The 20260-nt window shown below is 51.7% G+C and overlaps 1 protein-coding gene across 3 annotated transcripts in view; it reads right to left on the bottom strand.

Moving 5' to 3' along the window:
• The window catches only part of LOC111141851 (sulfatase 2), a 112273-nt gene that overhangs the window by 69799 nt on the left and 22214 nt on the right, over nucleotides 1–20260 (bottom strand). For all 3 annotated transcript variants that reach the window (XM_022494693.1, XM_022494691.1, XM_022494692.1), the window contains exon 2: nucleotides 15858–16130. In XM_022494693.1, the coding sequence (XP_022350401.1) occupies nucleotides 15858–16032 (175 nt within the window). In that variant the 5' untranslated portion in view covers nucleotides 16033–16130. The remainder of the gene's footprint in view (nucleotides 1–15857; nucleotides 16131–20260) is intronic.

Here is a 20260-nt window from a genome sequence, read left to right as displayed (position 1 = left end):
GATGGAAGGACACACAGCAAAGCCTGCCCTTTCCAGCCCAGCACGTGACGTGATTTTAAAAGGGACACCCTCCCAGAACCAGGTGTGCTCCCTGAGCCTCTGGGCCAAGGCTCCCAGCGGTGGGTGGAAGAGAGCAAGGCTGCAAACAGAGAACTGGCTCTTGGGCTACAAACTGAACAGGAGTCATCGGGCCTCGGGACTGTGTGAACGTCTCTTCTCAAGGTCACACGTCCTCCCAAGAAGCCCCAGGGGACCCAGCTGTAACTGGAGGCAATTACAGGGTTTCTACAGGTGTGACACTTCCCTCTGGAGGGGATGGATGAGGCGGGGGCTTTCCAAGGCCTGCCTGACCATCTGGTGCTCACAGGTTGGAGCCTGCAGAGGGAGCAGGCCACCGCCTCAGGGTCAGGCGGAACCGTGGGATGCCCCCCTCCCAGGCCTTGTGCCCTGCCTGGGGAAGGGGCAGGAATCCAGACAGGCCTTCTGCGGGCCCATCCGTTCTCTCTATATGGAATTTTTACTGCCAATTGAGATAGCAAGGTCATGCCCCTAGGCCCCCAGCTTGCACACTAGCTACATTCCGACCTCATGGCCTTTGCCTGAGCTATGCCCTCTGCCTGCAGGGCTCCCTCCAGCCTTCCTCAGGTGATGGAGCAAACAGCAAATATCTGAGGGGACTTCCTTAGCCCGGAAAGGATGCCGCTGCCCTTGCTTCTGGCACCCACCGTGGCCCCTCCCCTTGCACTTTTCCCCATAGCACCTCTTGCCCTTGGACCCCACTTCTAGCTCCCCTGTTTGCACGCTGCCCGTTGCCCCTTCTGGCCCAGCCGCAGCAGGGATTTGGGCTGGCTCTATTTACCGTTATGTTCCCAAGCCTAGCACAGTGCCTGGCACACAGCAGGTGCTCAGTAAATATCTGCTAAATTCAGAAACATAGGACCTTCTTCTTTAGGCTTCTATGGACCCCGAGAGCCCCAGCTGGCTTGTGTTCACAGACATGTGCCTTTTGTGCGGTGGATCTGAAAAAATCTGACTTGAAATAGCGTCCGACGGATTCCATGTTCTCCAGTTTGCCACACTCCCCACCATGCTTTGCAGTCTTACACCCATTCCGCCCATTCGTATTACCAGCCAGGTCCCTGAAGGCCTCGGAGCTTGGCAACCTCCTAATATAATTTAGTTGATGAGACAGGTCCAAACTTTTCCTGGGGCAGAGGGCAGTGTTCTATGCCAATAATCATCATCATAATTATTGAGAGCAGTGAGTCTGGCTGGCTGCATGCTTGTGGTATGCACCACACTGGGCATGTGTCAAGCATCATTTTACTTAATCCCCCAACAGCCCTTTTGAGGACAGGGAGTTAAATGACCGGTCAGAGCTACAGAGCTTGGGAAGTGCAATATGTAGACTCAAACCCAGGCCTGACTGATAGGAACAGCAGGTGCTGGGTGTCATGTTGCAGAAATGTACGGTTTCAGAAATGTTCCAGAAACGTATGGTTCACACCACACTCGAGGTAGTGATAATTCACCCAGGGAATGCACAGAGCTCCCTATGCACTTGGTCAATCCTTGGCTTCAGGGAGGCTCAGAAGGGTCCTGGGCTGGATGTTGGGTCCCCTCGTCGTCCCAGAGGTGGCTTTAGCTGGCACGCCAGCTGTGGGAGCAGCACAGAACCACCTCACCAAATATTGGGGATGCCAGTGGTGGGAAAGCGACTCCCTTTACTACCGATAAGCTCCAGGAGAAAATGTGAGCCGGTGCCGTCGTGTCCTTCATACCCACACGACTCCTGTTTCCACCGGGAGGGAGCCTGCCACCTGCTCAGAGCTCTCAGCGAGCAACATCATTGGCTTATGCTGAGTCACGTGGTTTAGTGTCCTCCACTTAGGGCAAATGATCCTGCCTTCTCTCAGTTAGGGTAGTGGACTCTCGTTCTTTAAAACAGAACAATCACAGCTGATGAAAAGAGGTCAATCCTAGTACAAGCAGCACATAGGTGAGAAAATTCTGGGAAGGGGAGGGCCTGGCTGGCGTGTGGCACACACTGGCTTCGTACAACCTAGCACTGCCCCCGCGGTGAGGTTATGGGACTGTGTTGCAGACACCTTCAGTGCCACACACCCTCAACTGAGCTCCTGCGGTCACCGGCCCGCTCCTGTGGTCACCGGCCCGCTCCTGCCTCCTCTGCTTCCCTCCAGTGACTTAGATAATAATCTTGCTACGCCTTGCTCCCACCTCTCCGTTCCCACATCCACATGAGCTGCAAGGCCTGTTGCTCCTCCTCCAAAGTATATCCATCCTGCAGCCTTGTTGCCTCTTCCCGGGGCACCTGGTTATCCTCTCTCCTCCGAACTAGGTCAACTGCTTTGCTTCCTGACTGGACCCTGACCATTTCTTCTGTGAGGAGCAGACAGAGTGCCTTCTCTCCTAAGCATCCTCTGTGGCTCCCACTCACCAGAGAACAGAGTCCCTGGGGTCATCCACAGGCCCTGCTGGATCCAGACCCCTTCCCTGCCCACTCGCTGCAGCCACAGGGCCCTTGTCTCTGCCCTTGGACTTGCCAGGCCTGCTCCCACCTCCAAGCCTTTGCCTCTCTGTTCCTTTTGCTTGGAATGCCCTTCCTGCAGCACCCCGATGGCCTGTGCCCTCACGCCCTTCTTATCTCTACTCCCAGCCCCTGACAGTTCAGACCCCTTCTGTAAGTTTCTGAGTCTGTGTTACCTCTAACTTCTACATATTTACATATTTCTCCCGCTTGTCGATTGCCTGCGGCCTGGTGTCAGCGCGTGGGGAGGGCTGCGACAACCCACGGCGCCTCCCAGCCCTGAGGCCCAGGGCGGTGCCTGGCACAGGGCAGATGCTCAGTAAATACTCATAGGAATGTATCCAGGGCATCCCAGGCAGAACCAACGTTTTGCCCGCTCCTGACACACTAGGAGGAGAAAGGATGGAGCGGCTGGTAATGAGAACTCAACCTCTCTGCGTCTCTGGGGACTGCAGGAAGGACAAAGCTGGCTCCCCACGCAGCCTGCCAGACCCTTCTGGAAAGCAGGAGGCCGCCAACTGGCAAGTAATTCACCTGCACTCTGCCGCCCCGAACGTCACGCTGGCAAAAAGCAAACGGCCAGCGGAACTGTTTCGTTTTTTTTTTTTTTTTAAAGATTTTATTTATTTATTTGACAGACAGAGATCACAAGTAGGCAGAGAGGCAGGCAGAGAGAGAGAGGAAGGGAAGCAGGCTCCCCGCTGAGCAGAGAGCCCGATGCAGGGCTCGATCCCAGGACCCTGAGACCATGACCTGAGCCGAAGGCAGAGGTTTTAACCCACTGAGCCACCCAGGTGCCCCTCTGCTATCTTTTCTTAAAGTGATTTTAAAACAATACACTTTAGTCTCAGCCCAAGTAACTATGTGAACTTCCGTGCCTGATACGCTAATTTTTTTTTTTTTTGGATGAACATCAAAGTAAGTTTGTAAGCAGTTAAATCAAGGTTTGCTGAGCTGTCGCATGAGATACCTGTGCCTTACCTGTCGTAAAAATCATTTCAGGAAACACTGATCGAACACGTTCTTCTAAAGGTCTGGGTCAGTGCAACCGCTACCTCGAGGGAACAAGCAGGTGCTGGGGAATTTCGAGATTCGAACCATGACCCGATTTTTGCCACCCACAGGGCTTAGGCGTTTCCCAGCCACTTTCTGCCCTGGGGGCCCCTGCCAGCTGGGAGTGGATGCCCTCCACACCCCTCTGTGACAGACTCCGGAGGCCCCCCCAAGTGGGCAGCATGGGAGTCACTGATCGTGATGGATAACTAAGGAAATGATACCTTCTGACATTTGTTTTCTTAAAGGTATAGGTAAATGATTAGAGTCTGTGACATCATCCCTCCTTGGGAAAGCCTGGCAGGGAAGGAAGAAAGCCCTTCAGTAAACCCAGAGTCTTGACTTAAATCAGCATTTCCTGTCTCTCACCTGGACTACTGGTGGCCAGAGGGCTTCTTTGAAAGGTGAAGCCATAGCACGAGTTCCTCTGCTCAGTCTCTTCCACCAATGGTCCATCTTGCTCTGAATAAAAGCCAAAGCTCCCCCTTTGGCCCAGGAGACCCCATGTGACTTGGATACTGATTCTCCCCAGCTACAACTTGTACCTCTGTCCCCCACTCTCCCTCTCCTCTGGTCATGCTGACCTCACTGCTACTAGAATGCACCAAGGCACCAAGCATGCTCCTGCCTCAGGGCCTTTGCACTTGCTGCTCTTGCAGCCTAGATGCCAACACCCCCACCCCCACCCCCGCACCGGGTATCATCCAGGTGTTTGCTAATACTGCCTCCTCAGGGAGGTTTTCCCTGTATTGTGCTGAATCCATTCTCCCTTCCTGCTCCTTTGGAAAATATTCTTAGCCGATTTATAAACTGTAGATAATGGTTGCCTCTGAGATGAGCACTGTGAATGGTGGATGGGGAAGCTTTGCTTTGAATTACTTGAGTATTTTAACGTGAGACTGTGTCAGTCATGTAATTTGAAATACCCTGGAGGTGTGGGAGGGAGAAGAGAACTGACTGGAAACAGGCTACTCTATGAATACTCCAGGATATGTGTTGCGTTCCCACCTGTGCCTTTCATTTGGAGAAAAGATAATCTAGCCTGGAATGTTCTAGAAGAGGTCTTTTGGCAAGGACCCCTCATATCTGTAGAGACTACAGGTAACTCTGAATACTAAACAAGAGGCCACAGTCAGAAGGCCAGAGGCATGACCTGTCCACAGAAATGCTTAGTTACACTTTTTTCAGTGTATCAAGAATGCTATAGCTTTTTAAACGAGCTTTGTGGGCTCTTGGCATTTTTGCTTTCATGGGTCTCTTCCTCTGTGAAAAATTTAAAAAATTTCTACTCATCCCGACTCTTTTCATGTTCACAGACCCAATTCCAATGTGGGGCATTGTATGCCTCCCTCCACCCCCAAGGCCACAGATCAGTGGTTCCATTGACCTCCTCCTTAGGTTCTTTAATTTGCTAGAGTGGCTCACAGTCCCAGGCTGTGTTCTCTCCTCTTCTCTGGGTTGAAAATTAGGAGCTGAAGGGCCACATGGCTTGGGGACCAGCTAAGGGTGAAGGGGACATGACCTGTGTCCTCTCCAGGTGCCATCCTTCTCTGAATGATTCTTTTGTCACCTGTTTAGCTCTGTACGTTAAACAGGTTCCACTGCTGAATGTGTTTGTGGGTGTAATGCACACATGTGTGCTTCTGTTCTGGATGGAACACGGGGCCCTCCCTCGTCTGTACACTCTGGGTATCAAAGAGCCCACAAAACAAAGTGTGAGCCGTCTTATGAAACCACTGACTTTCTCTGGGCTTTCATTTTCTGTCTGTAAAAATATAGCACTTGAATAGCTTTAGGTAGAAGATTTCTTTTGACTGTGAAATTCAAGGACAATTCTAGAATACTCTCTGTCACCTTATGCAGTATGCTGGGAAGGGCTCTAGAGGTACCTGGCCTGAGTTCAAATCCAGACTTTGCCAAATCCTATGAACCAGATACCTTGTGCAAATGATTTAACTCTCTCATATACTTCAGTGTCCTTGTCTGCCTCTTCCCCATGGGATGTTCCAAAATTTAACTGAGGAAAATACCTTTACTGCAGTACGAGGCATACCAAAAGCATTTAATACATGCTGTTACAAATTTTAGTTATCGTAGCTCCCAAGTCCTGGGTAACACAGTTCACAGAGTGCCTCTGGACAGAATCTGGCCTGTGTGTTCAACTTAGTTGTGCTTAAAAGGTGTTTGAAAAATTGAGAACTTTTTTTTTTTTTTTTTTTTAAATAGGGAGATTTCAAATCAATCCAGCTATCTGGCTTTGCTTGAAAAAGACAGAGATCTGGCCTTGATGAGTCCAAAGGTGAGTGGACCGGAGTAGCAAGGGCCCAGTTTAGAAGGTCCACTCTGGTTCTTCCCGCTCCCCACTTTCCACATTTACTGGACCTGCCGGGCCCTTGGAGGCACTGAGTTTACAAGCTGTACTGCTTCTATTTCAGCTGAAGGGACCAACTAAGTAAACCTCCAAAGTAACACTTACTGTGACCCAGAGCCCCACAAGAGAGCAGGCTTTAAGAGGAGGAGGAGAGCTGTGGGTCTGCCTCTAGGCTAGAACAGAACCTTGACCTAGACTGGCAGGTCGGGGGAGGGGGAAGGGCCATTAACTCAGGCCACAGGTGGCAAAGCACCTGTGTCCTGTGCTGTTCTCCTGCCACTGGTGACTGCCGGCCAGGCTGGAATTCCCGTGGCCGCCCTCATCGGGTCCTCGAGTGTCCCTGGAATGCCCACAATGTCACCGGATCAGCTTGTGAGTAGCCTGCCCCCGCAGACTGTTTAACAACCACAGGGAGGCTGAGCCCCGAATAGCTCTGTGCCCAGCAGGGTGGGGGAGGGGTGAGCATCAGAAACAGAGGCCACACCTGGGCAGAGGGACTCCATTGTCTCCCGGACAATGCCATCTGATGCCCCTCCTCGCACCAGAATGGGCTCACTGCTGTCAGTTGGCGACTACTGTGCCTCCAGATCGACCCAGAAGAAACACACCGGATGCCGGGGACCCTCTGCTCGGACCACTTGTCCTCACAGCGGGGCAAAGGGGGAGGCGCTCCTGAGGCGGGGATGTCACCAAATACAGGCAAATACTGTTGCTGGTTTCAGCTCCAAGAAGCCGAGGCTCGAAATCGGTTCCTCAACCCGACGTCAAGGAAGCAGGTGTCGGAGAGGGCGTGTTGGCATTTCATTAATGAACACTGGACTGTCAGAGAGATCCTCAAGTTAATTTTTCCTCCTCTGCCTTCTGCTAGCTCTGGCCATGAAGCTTCTGGGAGCAAATTGTGCTACAGCACTTCTGAATGGAAGGGAAGTGGCCCAGAGGCCCTGGGAAAGGGCAGGCCGTGGGAATCATCAATGGCGCTCGGCAGTCACCGGTCACTGCCTCTCTGAGGAGCTCCACCCACATCCTGCTCCTTGCCAGAGGCTGTGTCTTCGATGAGGCAAGGCCTCCGGGGGTGTTTTGCCAACCTGTCCTCATGGGCTACATAGAGCCAGTCACCTAGCCACTGGCCTGGTGGCGATGAGTGCAAAGCAGGGGAATGTCTGACCGGAGCCTGAAAACCTGTTCCTCCTCCTCCCCCATGTCCCTTTCTCTGTAAACACCACCGCCATCTGCCATCCGCTCAGCTGAAACCTCTGAGTGATTCTCGATTCTCCTTCCCTCCCCCTTGCAATCCAGCCACAAGCCCTGCCTGCTGACCCTCCAAACAGAACTGGCTCCGTCCCCTTACTACCTCTGCAGAGCATCCCTGGGCTCCCACCTGGAGCCCCCACTGGTCTCCCTGATTCTGATTTCGTGCCTGCAGCCAGACTGAGCCACTGAAAACACGAATCATGAATATTGACCTGCTTAGAACAGCTCAGTGACTTTCCACGGGTTTTGGAATAAAATTCAGACATTCCCCTATCATTCTCCCCCTCACTCCCCGGGTCCTGCTGTCCTCCTCCAAGTTCCTGGCAAGCCCATTCCTGCCACGTGGCTCCTGCACTTATCCTGGTGCCTGGGATGGTCCTCCCCCAAATTCCCATGTGACTGTCTCCTTCTCATGGTGCAGGTGTCACCAGTGCCCTTCGTACAACACCCCCGCCATTCCCCCCCAGAGGTGCTGCCCCTCACTGGGACCCTTGCTCCTGATCTCTGGTGCGGGGAGAGACCCTGGTTGTCCGCCAGTGTATGATCTCCTTCCTAACAGGCCCTGATTTTCATCTTTAATGCACCTAGCTAGGAAATCCATTTCCCAGACCGCCTTGCAGCTAAATGTGCAAGTGGTCCTCCCTGTGTTCTTCTAGATCTGTTCTCTGTCCAATGATCCAGCCCAGGGAGCTGACCTAGATGGGCTGTATCCACAACTCTCTTTACTCTCTGGCTTTCGACTGGAATGGATCACTGGAAGGCCTTGGGAGGATATCAGTAGAAGAGAAAAAGGACGTTGGGGTATGCAACCCTCCTTTTCTCTCCCTGTGGTATCAACAGAGGGGGACAGCTCCTGCTGGGTGGCCCTCGGTCTTCCAGTAACCATTTGCTCCCCTCATCCCCTTGGTCTTGGGGTAGGAATGGCTCTAATGTTACTAAATAGATTTCCCCACACTTGCTTGCTCACACTTTGGCAAAATATAGTTAAACTGTCCTTGAATAATCCAAATTTGAGTGTGCCCCACATTTCTTGCTGAGATCGTGTGGCTAATTAAGTAAGCTCTGTCTGTGTTGTACGTGATGTCTGGAATGAGGTCCTTAAAGGGAGCTGACTTAACTCGAAGTCCATTCTTTTTACCCTTTTGCTTCCTCTTTCTGTGATGCCTGGAATGTGGCTCTGATAGCTGGAGCTCCAGCAGCCGTTCTGAACCATGAGATGACCTTAATGGGAGAAGCCACACAACAAGCGTGGCAGAACAGAGTGGCGGAGGAGCTCGTGTGCTTGATAACCTTGACGCCTCCATGCCAGCCCTGGAATGCCAATTTCCAGATATTTTTATGTGAGTGAGAAGCAAAATTCTACCTTGCTCAAGCCACTGTTACTTTATATTTTCTTTTATATGCAGCCAAACCGAATCCTGATATACTTAGCTTCCAGAATTTAAGTGATCTCCCAAGTGTTGCTGAATGGAAAAAAAAAAAAAAAAAGTCTTGTAGGAATGTGCTTGGAAGTTGAACACCAGGGTGGGTCTAGATGAGCCTTTCTTCCTCCTGAGATAACCTGCCCCCACATGTTTTTGTGACTCCAGTGAGAAATGGCAGGAATGTCAGGAGTTGGTATCTTAGAGAGGCTGAGTTGGAAGTTACACTGATCTGGTGTCCGGAATCTGGGCAAGCTGTCCTAGGCTTCCAGCCATTTGGCCCCTACAGAGTACCGGAGCCTGAAACTTAGAATTGATTTCTGGAGATCGGTCTGCGGCACAGGGTGTGGTTTCCTTGCGTTCACAGATAGAAAGGAGAAAACAAGCATCTGGCCAGGAACCCTCCCCAGGCTTTTTCTCAAAAGCCAGCCTCTCCTACGAGGCAGCCCTCTGGGCTGGGGGCCTGGAACTTTCAAGATCAGAGACCCCTCTGGGAATCTGGTAAAGGTCTTGGAGCCAGTAAAGCACAGACAGGCACACAATCTACATACACTTCTTGCCCCTTCCCTGGCCCTCCCTCAGTCCCAGCCCATGCAGGCCTGGGCCTCTTCTCTGAACTTGTGACTCTCAGAGCTGACTGCCTTGGACAGCTCCTCCTCATTTTTCCAGCCCCTGCATCTTACCCAGTCCAGAAACCGCACTGAGCTCCTGACCAGAGCTCTCCCCATCTCTGTGAATAGAGAATCCCTCCTTGTAGTCATTCATGCCCAAACCTGGGAGTTATTCATGACTCCTCTCACCCACTGCTCCACATCAGGTCCATCAGCATATCTTATCAGCTCTACCTGATAACGAGGCGCAGCCTCTGCTTCCCCCCCAACTCTGGTCTGAGCCACCATCATCTCATGCTTGGACTCCAGCAGGAGACCCCTTGCTGGGCTCCCTGCTCTTATTACATCCCTCTCCATATCATAGCCAGAGGGACCATATTAACACACAAGTCAGATAATGTTCCTCCTCGGCTCAGTGTCCTCTACTGGTATCTGTATCACCCAGAAAGCCTCAATCCTCTCTCTGGTTCAAAGACCCTGCATGATATACCCTTCCACCACCAATCCATTACCTCTCAGACCTCGTCCTTGCTCACACTGCTCTGCTGTCCTGACTTCCCTGCTGCTCTGTGAGCCTGGTGGGACTGTTTTCTGCCTCAGGGCCTTTGCACCCACGGTTCCCTCTGCCTGGTTGCTCTTCCTAGGGGAACTCCCTTGACTGGCTCCTTTACTTTCTTTGCCCAGATGTCTCCATAATATCATCACTCTCCCTTTCCCTCTCCTTGCTGACTTCCCTTCCTTGCTTTATCCCCCTTGCCCCTTTTTACTACTGTAGGTACTATATACTTTATAAATATTTTTTATTAACTCTTGCATTAGTATGTAAGCTCTGTAAGAATAAAGATTTTGCCTATTTCTTTTGCTGCTGGACCCCCTCTGGCACATACCCGCTGAATGAATTGTTTGTCCTGTGAGCACCCTGCTTTGGAGAGAGCCCTGTGAGCGTGCCCTGAGCATCTCCTGGACTCGACTGTACACCTGGCACCTGCCTTCTTCTGGCACCAGCTCTTGAATTTCCCTTTAGGGAACACACCTACTCCCTTTCTGAGTCCTCACAGCTCCTGTGTGGTTGGCCCCATTCCTGACTCCAGGGCTGTGCATGTGACCCAGGCCAGCTGATCCTTGTATTCCCTTCCCCTGAATGGTTCATGACTGACCAGCTGTCCCGGGGAGGACCAGATCTAAGATACTTCATTTGGGGCCATTTACTGGTATACATGGGAGAGAGACACTCTTTCCACAAGGATGGCTCACTGTACCATCAACACGGGTCTATGGATGCCAGGTGGGAAGCTGGGTTGAGGGTGAAGCCGCTTTGCAGGAGAACTGAGAATAGGGAGATGGAGAGACAGATGAGAGCCAGACAGAGCTCCTGGATCCAGCCACACCTGAAGCTCAGAATACATGTGGACTTTTTTTTTTTTAAACACTTGGACTTTTTATTTACCTGAGTCGAATAAACTCCTTTTTTGATGTATGGTCAGTCTGGTTTGAATTGGGTTTCTGTCACTTGTCACTGAGAGAATTCAGACTGACAGAAAGTGTTTGTGAAACATGGGTTCTTATATCCAACGAATGGAAACGATGCTTTGTTTCCATGGCATTTCTGTGGCCCCCCTGCTAACACTGCTGCTTGGTGGCCTTTTATCACCCACAGCAGCATGACTCTCTTGGGGGGCACACCTGGAACCTGGCAATCTGAGAGGGCCTCAAAAAGGCAGCTTGTTTCTACCCCGTGTGGACCCTTAGGAGATAAGCCCTGATATTCTGGGGTTTGGGGAATCTGTTTCCTTAACCTTCAGACACAAGAGCCCCTGTATTAGTGGGGCTCCAATACGAAAAGCCCATGGCTCACACTTAAGGAAGTCCATCCTTTCCCCAGCTTCCATCCTGCTGACCGGGTCAAGGAGAAAATCTCAGGGAGGTGCTGCTGCCCTCAGCTTTTATAACAAAGCCATGCCAGCCTTGTGGGAGGCAACCTCTTGCCCGAATGCAAAAACGCTGCTGCTCTCATTGTACTTGGTTTTGCCGTGACCTTTCACGAAAGGCAGTGGAGACTGGTTTTTCATTTACAGTTATCATTTAAGACTTCCTTCTCAAATACTATTTAAGCTTCAAAAAGTAAGTCCAGTTCAATAAAATCTCAAATAATGGAACAGATGGCCCTGGGATGCTGCAAACGCTCCACGAGGACTGTGTCTAACTCCTCGTGGGGTCTCCGAGCCTGTCTGAGCCACTGAGGCTCACCAAAGGTTTGGCCGGATCGAATCCAACCAGTAAACCCCAGCAGGGCTCCCCAGTGACCCAGCCTCTCTGACTCAAGGTCATCAGATGCAAACAAGACGCCAGCCTCTGTGTGCTTCTCCTTCTCTTATCTTTCTGGTAAAGGTGGTGAGCCAAGCCCCTGCCGGTCTCCAAGGATCACTGAAACGCAGGGATTTTCCCAATCACCTGGACAATGTATTGATAATGGAGGCTGCTTACTGACCCCTGTGCCCTGGAACCAGTTCCCCTGGGCACGTGACACTTTGGAGTGACAACTCAGGGAAGGACGCCAGATGCAAGAAAGCGAAGAGCAAACGAGTCTGTGGCCCTCCTCCCCCTGCCCCAACCTCGCAATGAAGACGCAGGACGAGCCCCTCTGTGTGTCCCATCCCCGTTCTCTCAACCAGACCCTAATTAGGATGGACGGCTGTTCTCCACCCGGGACTGGAAGGAAGCCTGGAATTAGCTCAGTCGAGAAGCCTTCAGCCCTGAGAACCATCAGAACTGCCGCACGAATGAGCAGAAAATAGCAGACGATAAATTTTTTAGGACCACCCTCTGTGTGCCGGTTGTGGCAGACTGTGAGATAATGGGCTGGCCTTTTTTGGAACATGCATTATTGATCTGGATCTGTCTAGTGGTTTATAAAAAGCCCACCCCCCCACCCCCAACTACCACCTTCCCATTCCTCACCTCCTGAAAGCTACACAACCTCCTTCAAAAGCCAGTTCTGCTGGGGAGGGGGCGGCTCGAGTGTGGAAGGGAAGGTTCGCAGGCACTGGCTTGTCTATGCAAGGTGGTGCTGTGCTGTGGGAGCTGACAGACGCCCCAGAACGCGAGGGCTCTCCACGCACCGAATTCACTGCCTGGAATTTCTCCCTTTGCAGCACTTGCTCGTGTATGCTGAGATGCATGTATAAAGACATTCCCGGCAATGGTATTTGTGACAGTGAACACCAACTAACACACACACGAATACTCTAGAAACGACTCAACAGCTACTCCAGGAGACTGGTTAAGTGGAACAGTGTTTAAGACCACAGGATCTGGTTTTCAGTCTTGCTTGGCCACGGTCTAGCCATGTGGGTGTGACCTTGGACAAGAAACTTCATTTTCCTGTGACTTAATCTCTCCCTCTTTAAAACAAAGAGAGTGAATCTCTGTATTTTAAGTTAGCCGTGGTTCTCCCTGCTCTCCTCCCTCCTGTGTCCTTATCACGTCCATAGATCCTTTTTCTATATTTGCACATTCTTTGGTTTTATTCGAGAGTCACAGATGTAAACGTGTGATCACATTCTGGCACCAGGCTTAGCTGGATCACGTTGCTGCAGCAAAAATGTGTTGTTCCTGGGGGTGGCTGTTCCACCATTCACCTTGGTTCGGGCTAAAAGTCTAGGAGTTGCCCTAGATCTTCCTCTTTTCCTTAACCCCCTCATCCAACCATTGGTTGGTGCCTCACCTATGACTGCTCCTGCCCCAAGTCCAAGCCTCCGTCACCCCCTGCCCAACTTCCGCAGCCTCTGAATGGGGCTCCCTGTCTCTGCTCTTGTTCTTGGCGATCCCAAATTGAACATACTAGCCAGAGGGATCCTGCTGGAACCCGAGTCACCTCATAGCCCCTGCTAAAGGCCCCCTAACCTATGTCCATTTTACTAAAACTCAAAACCCTCATCAGGACCACAAGGACCCTCACGACCTGGCCCCAGTTCACTCCTGGTCTCATCTCTCTCCACTTCTATGCTGGCCCTCTCCAGTCCATAGCCTTCCTTCTGTCCTAACCCACCAAGTTCATTGCTAACTCCCATAGTGTCTTTGCCTTGCCATTCTCTTGACCCGGAATGCTCCTCCCTCATCCTCTAATTCCCTCTAATTCACAGTGTGCTGCACAGGGTTGGATGCTTAATACATACTTGCTGAATGCACGAGTGGGTGTCTGGGCAGCCTTGAACTCTCAGGCATGACCACCGTTGAGGGACCCTGTGAAGCAGGACCCCTGAGCTCAGAGATCCGGGTGCCACATGCAAGTACTCTCTGCAAAATTCTACCAGAAACAAAATTTGCGTCCCTATGGCCATGACTGTAGACTCCCCATGGTCATCAAACACGGTTCAAGCTAGATGCTGCTGGACAGATAGGTATTCTGGGTGTTCAGCTGTCATAAAGGTTCTGGGCTTTGATTACTTCCTGCCTACAAAGACTTCTTGCACTTGATAAGCTCCCCGAGAAAAATCTATACTTGTGATCATTAATACAAATCATTATAAAGAGCAACTGGGATGTATATAAGTCATTTTTTTTTTTTTTAGTAATTAAAAAGAGTGATGCATGCTTTTAATAATGGATGCAAAAAGAGTGTAGACTTGGAAGTTGGATCTTCACCACAATCTCAGGTTTGGTAGCAAAGGCTTAGCCAGGAAACATTTACATTTGTTGCCATCTATAATATTCAATTGTCCTTTGACAGTGGATAGAGGCTAAAAGCCCACCCCTCACCTAGTCAACTATTGGCACTCTCTACCCATGAAAGTCTCCAAGATATGGCTCCATACTCTCTTTCTAGTCTCCTATTCCAGCTCCCTTTCCCAGGCTCTAGCCCGATCCCTTTCCTTGCTTCTGCCTCAGGGCCTTTGCACGTGCTACTTCCCCTTGCTTAAAAGGCTTTTCTCAGATCTTCACAGTACACAGTGACACTAATGATTAGAAGGGAAAATGTGTAGGAGGAAAACACACAAGGCCGTGTGTTGTCTAATACAGTAGCCATAAGCGGCTACCGAGCACCTGCTAGGTGGCTAGTCCTAAATGAATTGTGCTCTAAGTGTAAACTACAGGCCAGATTTCAAAAACAATATAAAAAATGTAAACTATCTCCTTAAGAACTTTTTATATTGATTCCATGTTGAGATGATAATCATCTGAACACAAGGGGTTAAACAAAAATACATTATTAATTTCACCTGTTTTTTTTTTTTTAAGCATTAAAAAATGTAGCCACTGGAAAATTTAAAATTGCTTATGTCATTTGCATTTAGGCGGCCGTTATATTCCTATAGGGCAGTTCTGTGTATGGGGTCCTGTTGAGAAAGAGAACTGGTAAAATCAGTGACTTCAGGGTGGGGGCAGGGGAACGGATACAAGCTAGGGAGAAAGAAGATTTCCTGAGGGAGACCCCCCCCCCAACGGTGAGCTGGAACTACCAATGGAGCTCAACCCCTGGGACCAGAAGGTGCAGCTGAGACAGACTCTGGAGGGCTCGCTCTTGGTAGCCTCATGTGTGGCGGGCTTGTCCTCATGCAAGGGGACAAGTGGGGAGAAAAGCCTCGGGCAGGTGTAGCACCCACTGCTGGGGCGGGGCCTTGTGGTCTTGCGTGGGAATGCAGGGTCGGAGCCAGGGGTGAGCCAGGATGGCCTCTTGCTGGGTTAAGGAGGTGGCGGCTGGGGTGGCCTGCATGGGTAATGAAGGCACTGAGACTACCAGCTGGAGAAGTCCCTGACACGCCTGTCATCCGTACCAGCGAGCTAAACCCTGGCGAGAGTCCCTGTCCTCACCCACTTTCCCCAGAGCCAAAGCACCATGAGCGGAGGAAGCTCTGGATAGGAGGCGGCCAAGCTCATCGTCCTGAGGCACCACCTTTGTGAACAGGGTCAGGTTATTAGAAATTGTGTCTGCCCTTCCTGTCCCTGGATGCCACCAAGGATGAGGTCACCTGAAGTGGTTAAGATTGGAGAAGAAGGGCCCACACATGCATGTGTGTACACACAGGTACATGTACGTACGTATGTACGTACGTACACACACACACACACCACCCCCCCTTGGCTGGTTCCTTCTTAGTTTCAGTGTCAGCCCGAACATCACCGCCTCTGAGAGGCCCTCCCTGATTACCAATCCAAAGTGGCTCCCCCTCCCCCTAGCCCCATCTGGCACAGCCCCTTTCTCCCTTCTTGAAATGATCGTCCCTATGACCCTGCTATTACCTGTGTCCCTCACTTCGTGACAGTAAGGTCTATGCCTGTCTCACTCATTACTGAAGTTCCAGGCCCTATAACACTGGCACACAGCACGTACTCAATAGAAACTATGTGAAAATAACAAATTGGTCTAAACATCTCTTCTGACTTTTGGAGCAATCAAGAAAGGGTTCTGCCTTAGGAATGAGTCGGAGACCCCTCGCCTTGTGGACCAAGCTGCAAAGGCATGTGTGTGGGACAACCCCTGTGACTTGGTTGAAACCCCAGCGAGCTCCCCGGGGTCTCCTCCAGCCGCCCTGCGTCAGGAGCCTCAGCCCCAGCGCGGTGGCCCTGGCCGGGGAGGTGCGCCCTGTGGGCCAGCTGCTTACCCAGCTCCACGTCCTGGTCGTCCGTCAGCACCAGGATGATGTTGGGCCGGATGTTTCTGCGGTCCCTCTGAAACCTGCCTTTCAGGCGGTGGTGGGACAGGAACGCCGAACTTCCCCCCAGCAGAGAGCACACGGTGGCGGACAACAAGCAAAGCAGGAGGCTGGGCGGGGCCATTTTACCGGCCGCCGATCCGGGCGTCCTGCGGGACCCAGGAGTCTGAAGTCGCGTGTTGTGGCTGTCTCTTGTCGCTTCTTCCCGCTTTACTCACGGATCTAAAGTAGGAGGAAAAGAATCAGGTCAGTCTTTACGTAAAGGCCGCCTGACGGCTTGGGCTTGCATAATGATTTCTGGCATGGACACCGAGGGTTCCTTTGATCAGGGGGAGCTAGAGCAGTGAGAAAGTGGGAAGGAAAGAACTTGCAGTGTGCTCCCGCGACACTGTGGCAGGAAAGCTTTCTGTGACTGCTTCTGCAGACAGAGTTCTCCCCTGGACCAGCGGTCTTCTGAACATGCTGGGGGCAGCCCTGGGTCCAAGTCAGATAACCAGCCTGTCTCTGAATCCGCCAACCAGTTCAGCAGCAGAGCAGCCCCAGAGTAAGGAAAAACAAGGAGCCCAGACTGGGGGAGCAGATATTTCTGGGCCTCCCTTCTTCCCCCACCCTCCCTGGAGGTGAGAGGGATGGGGTGTGGTGGGGCGGAGAGGCAGAGGTGAGCAGGACAGTCCCTGCTCTAGGGCAGTGCAGCGTGTGGCTGAGGCCCGGTGTGGATGTGCAGGGCTGAGCGACCCTGTATGCGTCCCAGTCCCAGCTGTGTCGCTTGCCAGTCGGGTATCCTCCCTAGCAAGCCAGTAGGGAACCTCAAGCTTTCCCGCGAATAAAATGGGGAGACAAGATGTTAAGGGAGCGCAAGCCAGTGGGATGTGTGTGAAGGCGCCCTGCAGACAGATCCCATCGCTGGGCAAGTTATTCACATGAGTTTGAAGTTTGTAGAATCAACAAAAGCACACAAGAGAAAATTGAGGGCTAAAAAGCTACAGGAGAAGAGCTGTCACAGTCTGTTGCGACCTCGGTCACCCCTGGGCCCCCCAGGTCTGATGCGGTCACCAGCAAAGGTGGGAGGGACGGCAGGATGGTGCATCTTGGCTCGGGCAGGTCTGATCTTGTTCTGCTCTTTGCTCTCTGTGGTCATTTTTCTATTTCTTGAGGAAATGAGCCTTCAAGTCTTTCCAGATATAGACTTTAGGTCTCATTTATTTAAAATGAGAGACAGTGAGCGAGCAGATGTGCCAGGAGGAAACCAAGCTTGTTGGAGGTGGGGCCGTGTGACCTTGAAGGACTCTGCCCACCTCCCCCCACCAAAGTCCCATCTCAGGGAACTCATCAAGGGCTCTGGTCCATAGGAGGAGATGTGCCACTGCAACAGCCCCTTAAGAGGTCCCCCGTTTCCCCTGACTGTGCCCTCATTCGCCATCCTCTCCAGGGCACCGGGAGGATCTTCCTAAAAGGTAAATCCCAAGGATCACTCTGCAGGCATGGCCCAGGCTGAGACCAGCAAGGTGTTCGGGCACAAGATAGAAGGGACTCACTCCAGGTGGCTCCAGCGTGGGGCGCTCACCTCACTTTAGCCCCAGTCCTGTCCCTCACTTGCTCAGACCCCCACCTTGGCTTCCCCAGCCCAAGGGATACAATGCACACTCCCCACCATGGCCTATAGGTGATTCAGGAGATCTAGCCCCTTCCTACCTCTCCTGCTTCCTCCCAGTTGCTCCCCAACCCCACAGGCTTCTTTCTGTTGACAAATCAAGTGTGTTCCTGCCCCAGGGCCTTTGCACATGTTCTTCCTTAAACCTAGAAGATTCTTTTCCCAGATTTCTTTTCTTTTTAAATATAATTTAATTTTTTGGAAGATTTTTATTTATTTGACAGAAAGATCACAAGTAGGCAGAGAGGCAGGCAGAGAGAGAGAGGGGGAAGCAGGCTTCCTGCTGAGTAGAGAGCCTGATGCGGGGCTCAATCCCAGGACCCTGAGATCATGACCTGAGCCAAAGACAGCGGCTTAACCCACTGAGCCACCCAGGCGCCCTTCAGATTTATTTTCTATACAGGGCCCACTCTCCTCTGTCAAGTCTTGGCACAAACGCCACCTCCTCAGAAAGGCCTGCCTGGACTGCCCTATCTAAGGTGGTGCCCTCCACGTGAGGCACTCTCTGTATTTTCTAACCGTGTTTATTCTCCCCACAATCCCTACTACAACCTGCAATTATCTTAGTTGCCCAGTTCTCCCCACTAAAGGCTCAGCCCCACAAGGGTAGGAAGTGGGCCTACGTTAATCCCAGCTGGGTCCCCAGCCCTTAGTACTATGCCTGTCATGTAGTAGGAGGAGGAGCCAAATAAATATTCTGAAAGCTAAAGGAATGGAGATTTGGTTAAGGTCCTCTGAGTTCTGCAGACTGAGGGGCGTGGGGCTCGGCAGGGCCATGTCATGACCTCAGTATGGAGGCTCCGAGGCATCACCAACCCCCTTCCCCTGTCATCCTCCCGCAGGAAGGGTCCTGGGGCGGGCTGCTCTTTGTCCCTCAGATCCATTTTCCACCCTGCTCTGTGCCCCAGGAAGCCAGTCTCGCCTCTACAGGTGGCACCTGCCCAGTCCCCGGCTTCCTGCTAGTTCTGCCAATGGGAGTTCTGCTGGGCAGGCTGAGGCAGGAAATCAGCATGTTTCTCCAACTCTGCTCCCTCCCTTGCATCCCAGGCACCCCAGGGCCTTTGTCTCTCTAGGCTGGCCATGGTTCTAGCTTTCCTTTAGTCCTGGGGGCACTCTCAGCCTCCTCTTGTCGCTTCAAGCCTATGGGTAGTGATGACTCCCCTCCCTTGCCAGCTCCCTCCAGGGGTTGTAAGATTCCTTGTTTGCTCCCTTAACCCAAAATGCCTCTGGAAGTCATGCCTTCAATTGACACTCCCTGGGGCAGGCTAGGAGTTGGAGCAGGCTTTTTGCTCTGCCTCCCTCCCCAAGGACCTCCAACAGGACAGCTGTGCAGAGAGGGGAGATGGAGATGGGGACCACATTCTCAGGGGAGCTGACCTGGGAACCGTGACTTTCACAGGCTCCAAGGGCAAGCATTGGCTTCCATCCTGTGGCGTCTCGGTGGCCAGAGCCACCGCACCAAGTGTATCCTGAACTCCTGCTGTGCCACACTGTGGATGGTTAAGACACATACTTTGGAGTCACTTGCTGGCTGACCCAAGGCAAATAACTCAACACCTCTGTGCCTCAGTTTCCTTATTTATAAAACAGGTGTGGAGGATGAACCAGGTTCATACAGAGTGCTGAGACCACAGGCCAGCACATGAAATGACCCAGAACACATCATTCACAGAGTAAACCATTCTCAGATGATGGTCGCTGTAGTCGTGGGTGGGCTGTGAGGGGCACTCTGCCTGCAGAGTCTCCCCCACTCCCAACCACCTCCCACACAGATACGAGCGCTGTTCCCATTTTACAGGTGAGAACATGGTGGCTCAGTCATGGTCCTGAGCTCACCCCTGGGAGGAAACGGCAGAGCAGGTCTGACCTCTGCTCCCCTGCGGGTCCCCTCCCCTAAACGCACCTTTCCCAACCTCCCCCATTCAGATGCCACAGCCCCTGTTGCCGCTCTATCTCCACAACCCTTCTACTGTGACATGGCTTCATTTAAAAACAAACACAAATCTGTGTTTTTAAAAAGCAAACTTTCTATCCAAGGGTAAAGGGGAAAATTGGCATTCCCCTCGCCATCAAACGAACTCACACAAAATGAAAGAAAGCGGACATTGCTACTCAGTCTCACAGCTTCTCATTCCTTCCTAAGGCTCTAAGCTGAGCTCTATGCCCACCTCCTTTCCCACCTGTACATGCTCTCTTTTAAAGTGTTGAAAGGAGTCAAAATGCATTAGCACCATCCCAGACTTTCTGCTGGAGGTGGGGAGAGGCCGGAAGAGGGTTGAAAAGGAGACATGTTCCACCATCAAATCGGTCCCTGAATTACCCCAAATCCTGGGGTGAGGGTGGTCCTCAAATCATGTTGTTTATCAGTCTGTGTCCACCTGTTCCTGGAAACACACTAGGATGCTCTGTGCTTTGCATTTGAACTCATGTGCCAACCAGCCCACCTTCATGTGTGAAATGCACATTCACATGCCTTCAGATAGACACCAAACACTAACGTAACATCGAGAGACTTTCCAAGGGGTGCCCCACGACTCTCTTCTGCTAGAAACAGTAACAGCTAATGCTTGTGGAGAGCATACCATACTCCAGCCCCTGCTCTAGACATTTTAGGTTTTTTTTTTTTTTTAATTTATTTATTTGACAGAGAGAGAGAGAGAGAGAGAGAGATCACAAGTAGGTAGAGAGGCAGGCAGAGAGA

Source organism: Enhydra lutris, unplaced genomic scaffold (genome assembly GCF_002288905.1).
Source record: "Enhydra lutris kenyoni isolate GAN:26980312 unplaced genomic scaffold, ASM228890v2 scaffoldscaffold6, whole genome shotgun sequence".
Classification (NCBI taxonomy): Eukaryota; Metazoa; Chordata; class Mammalia; order Carnivora; family Mustelidae; genus Enhydra; species Enhydra lutris.
The sequence above is the reverse complement of the archived record's forward strand: the minus strand, read 5'-3'. Positions and strand labels throughout refer to the sequence as shown.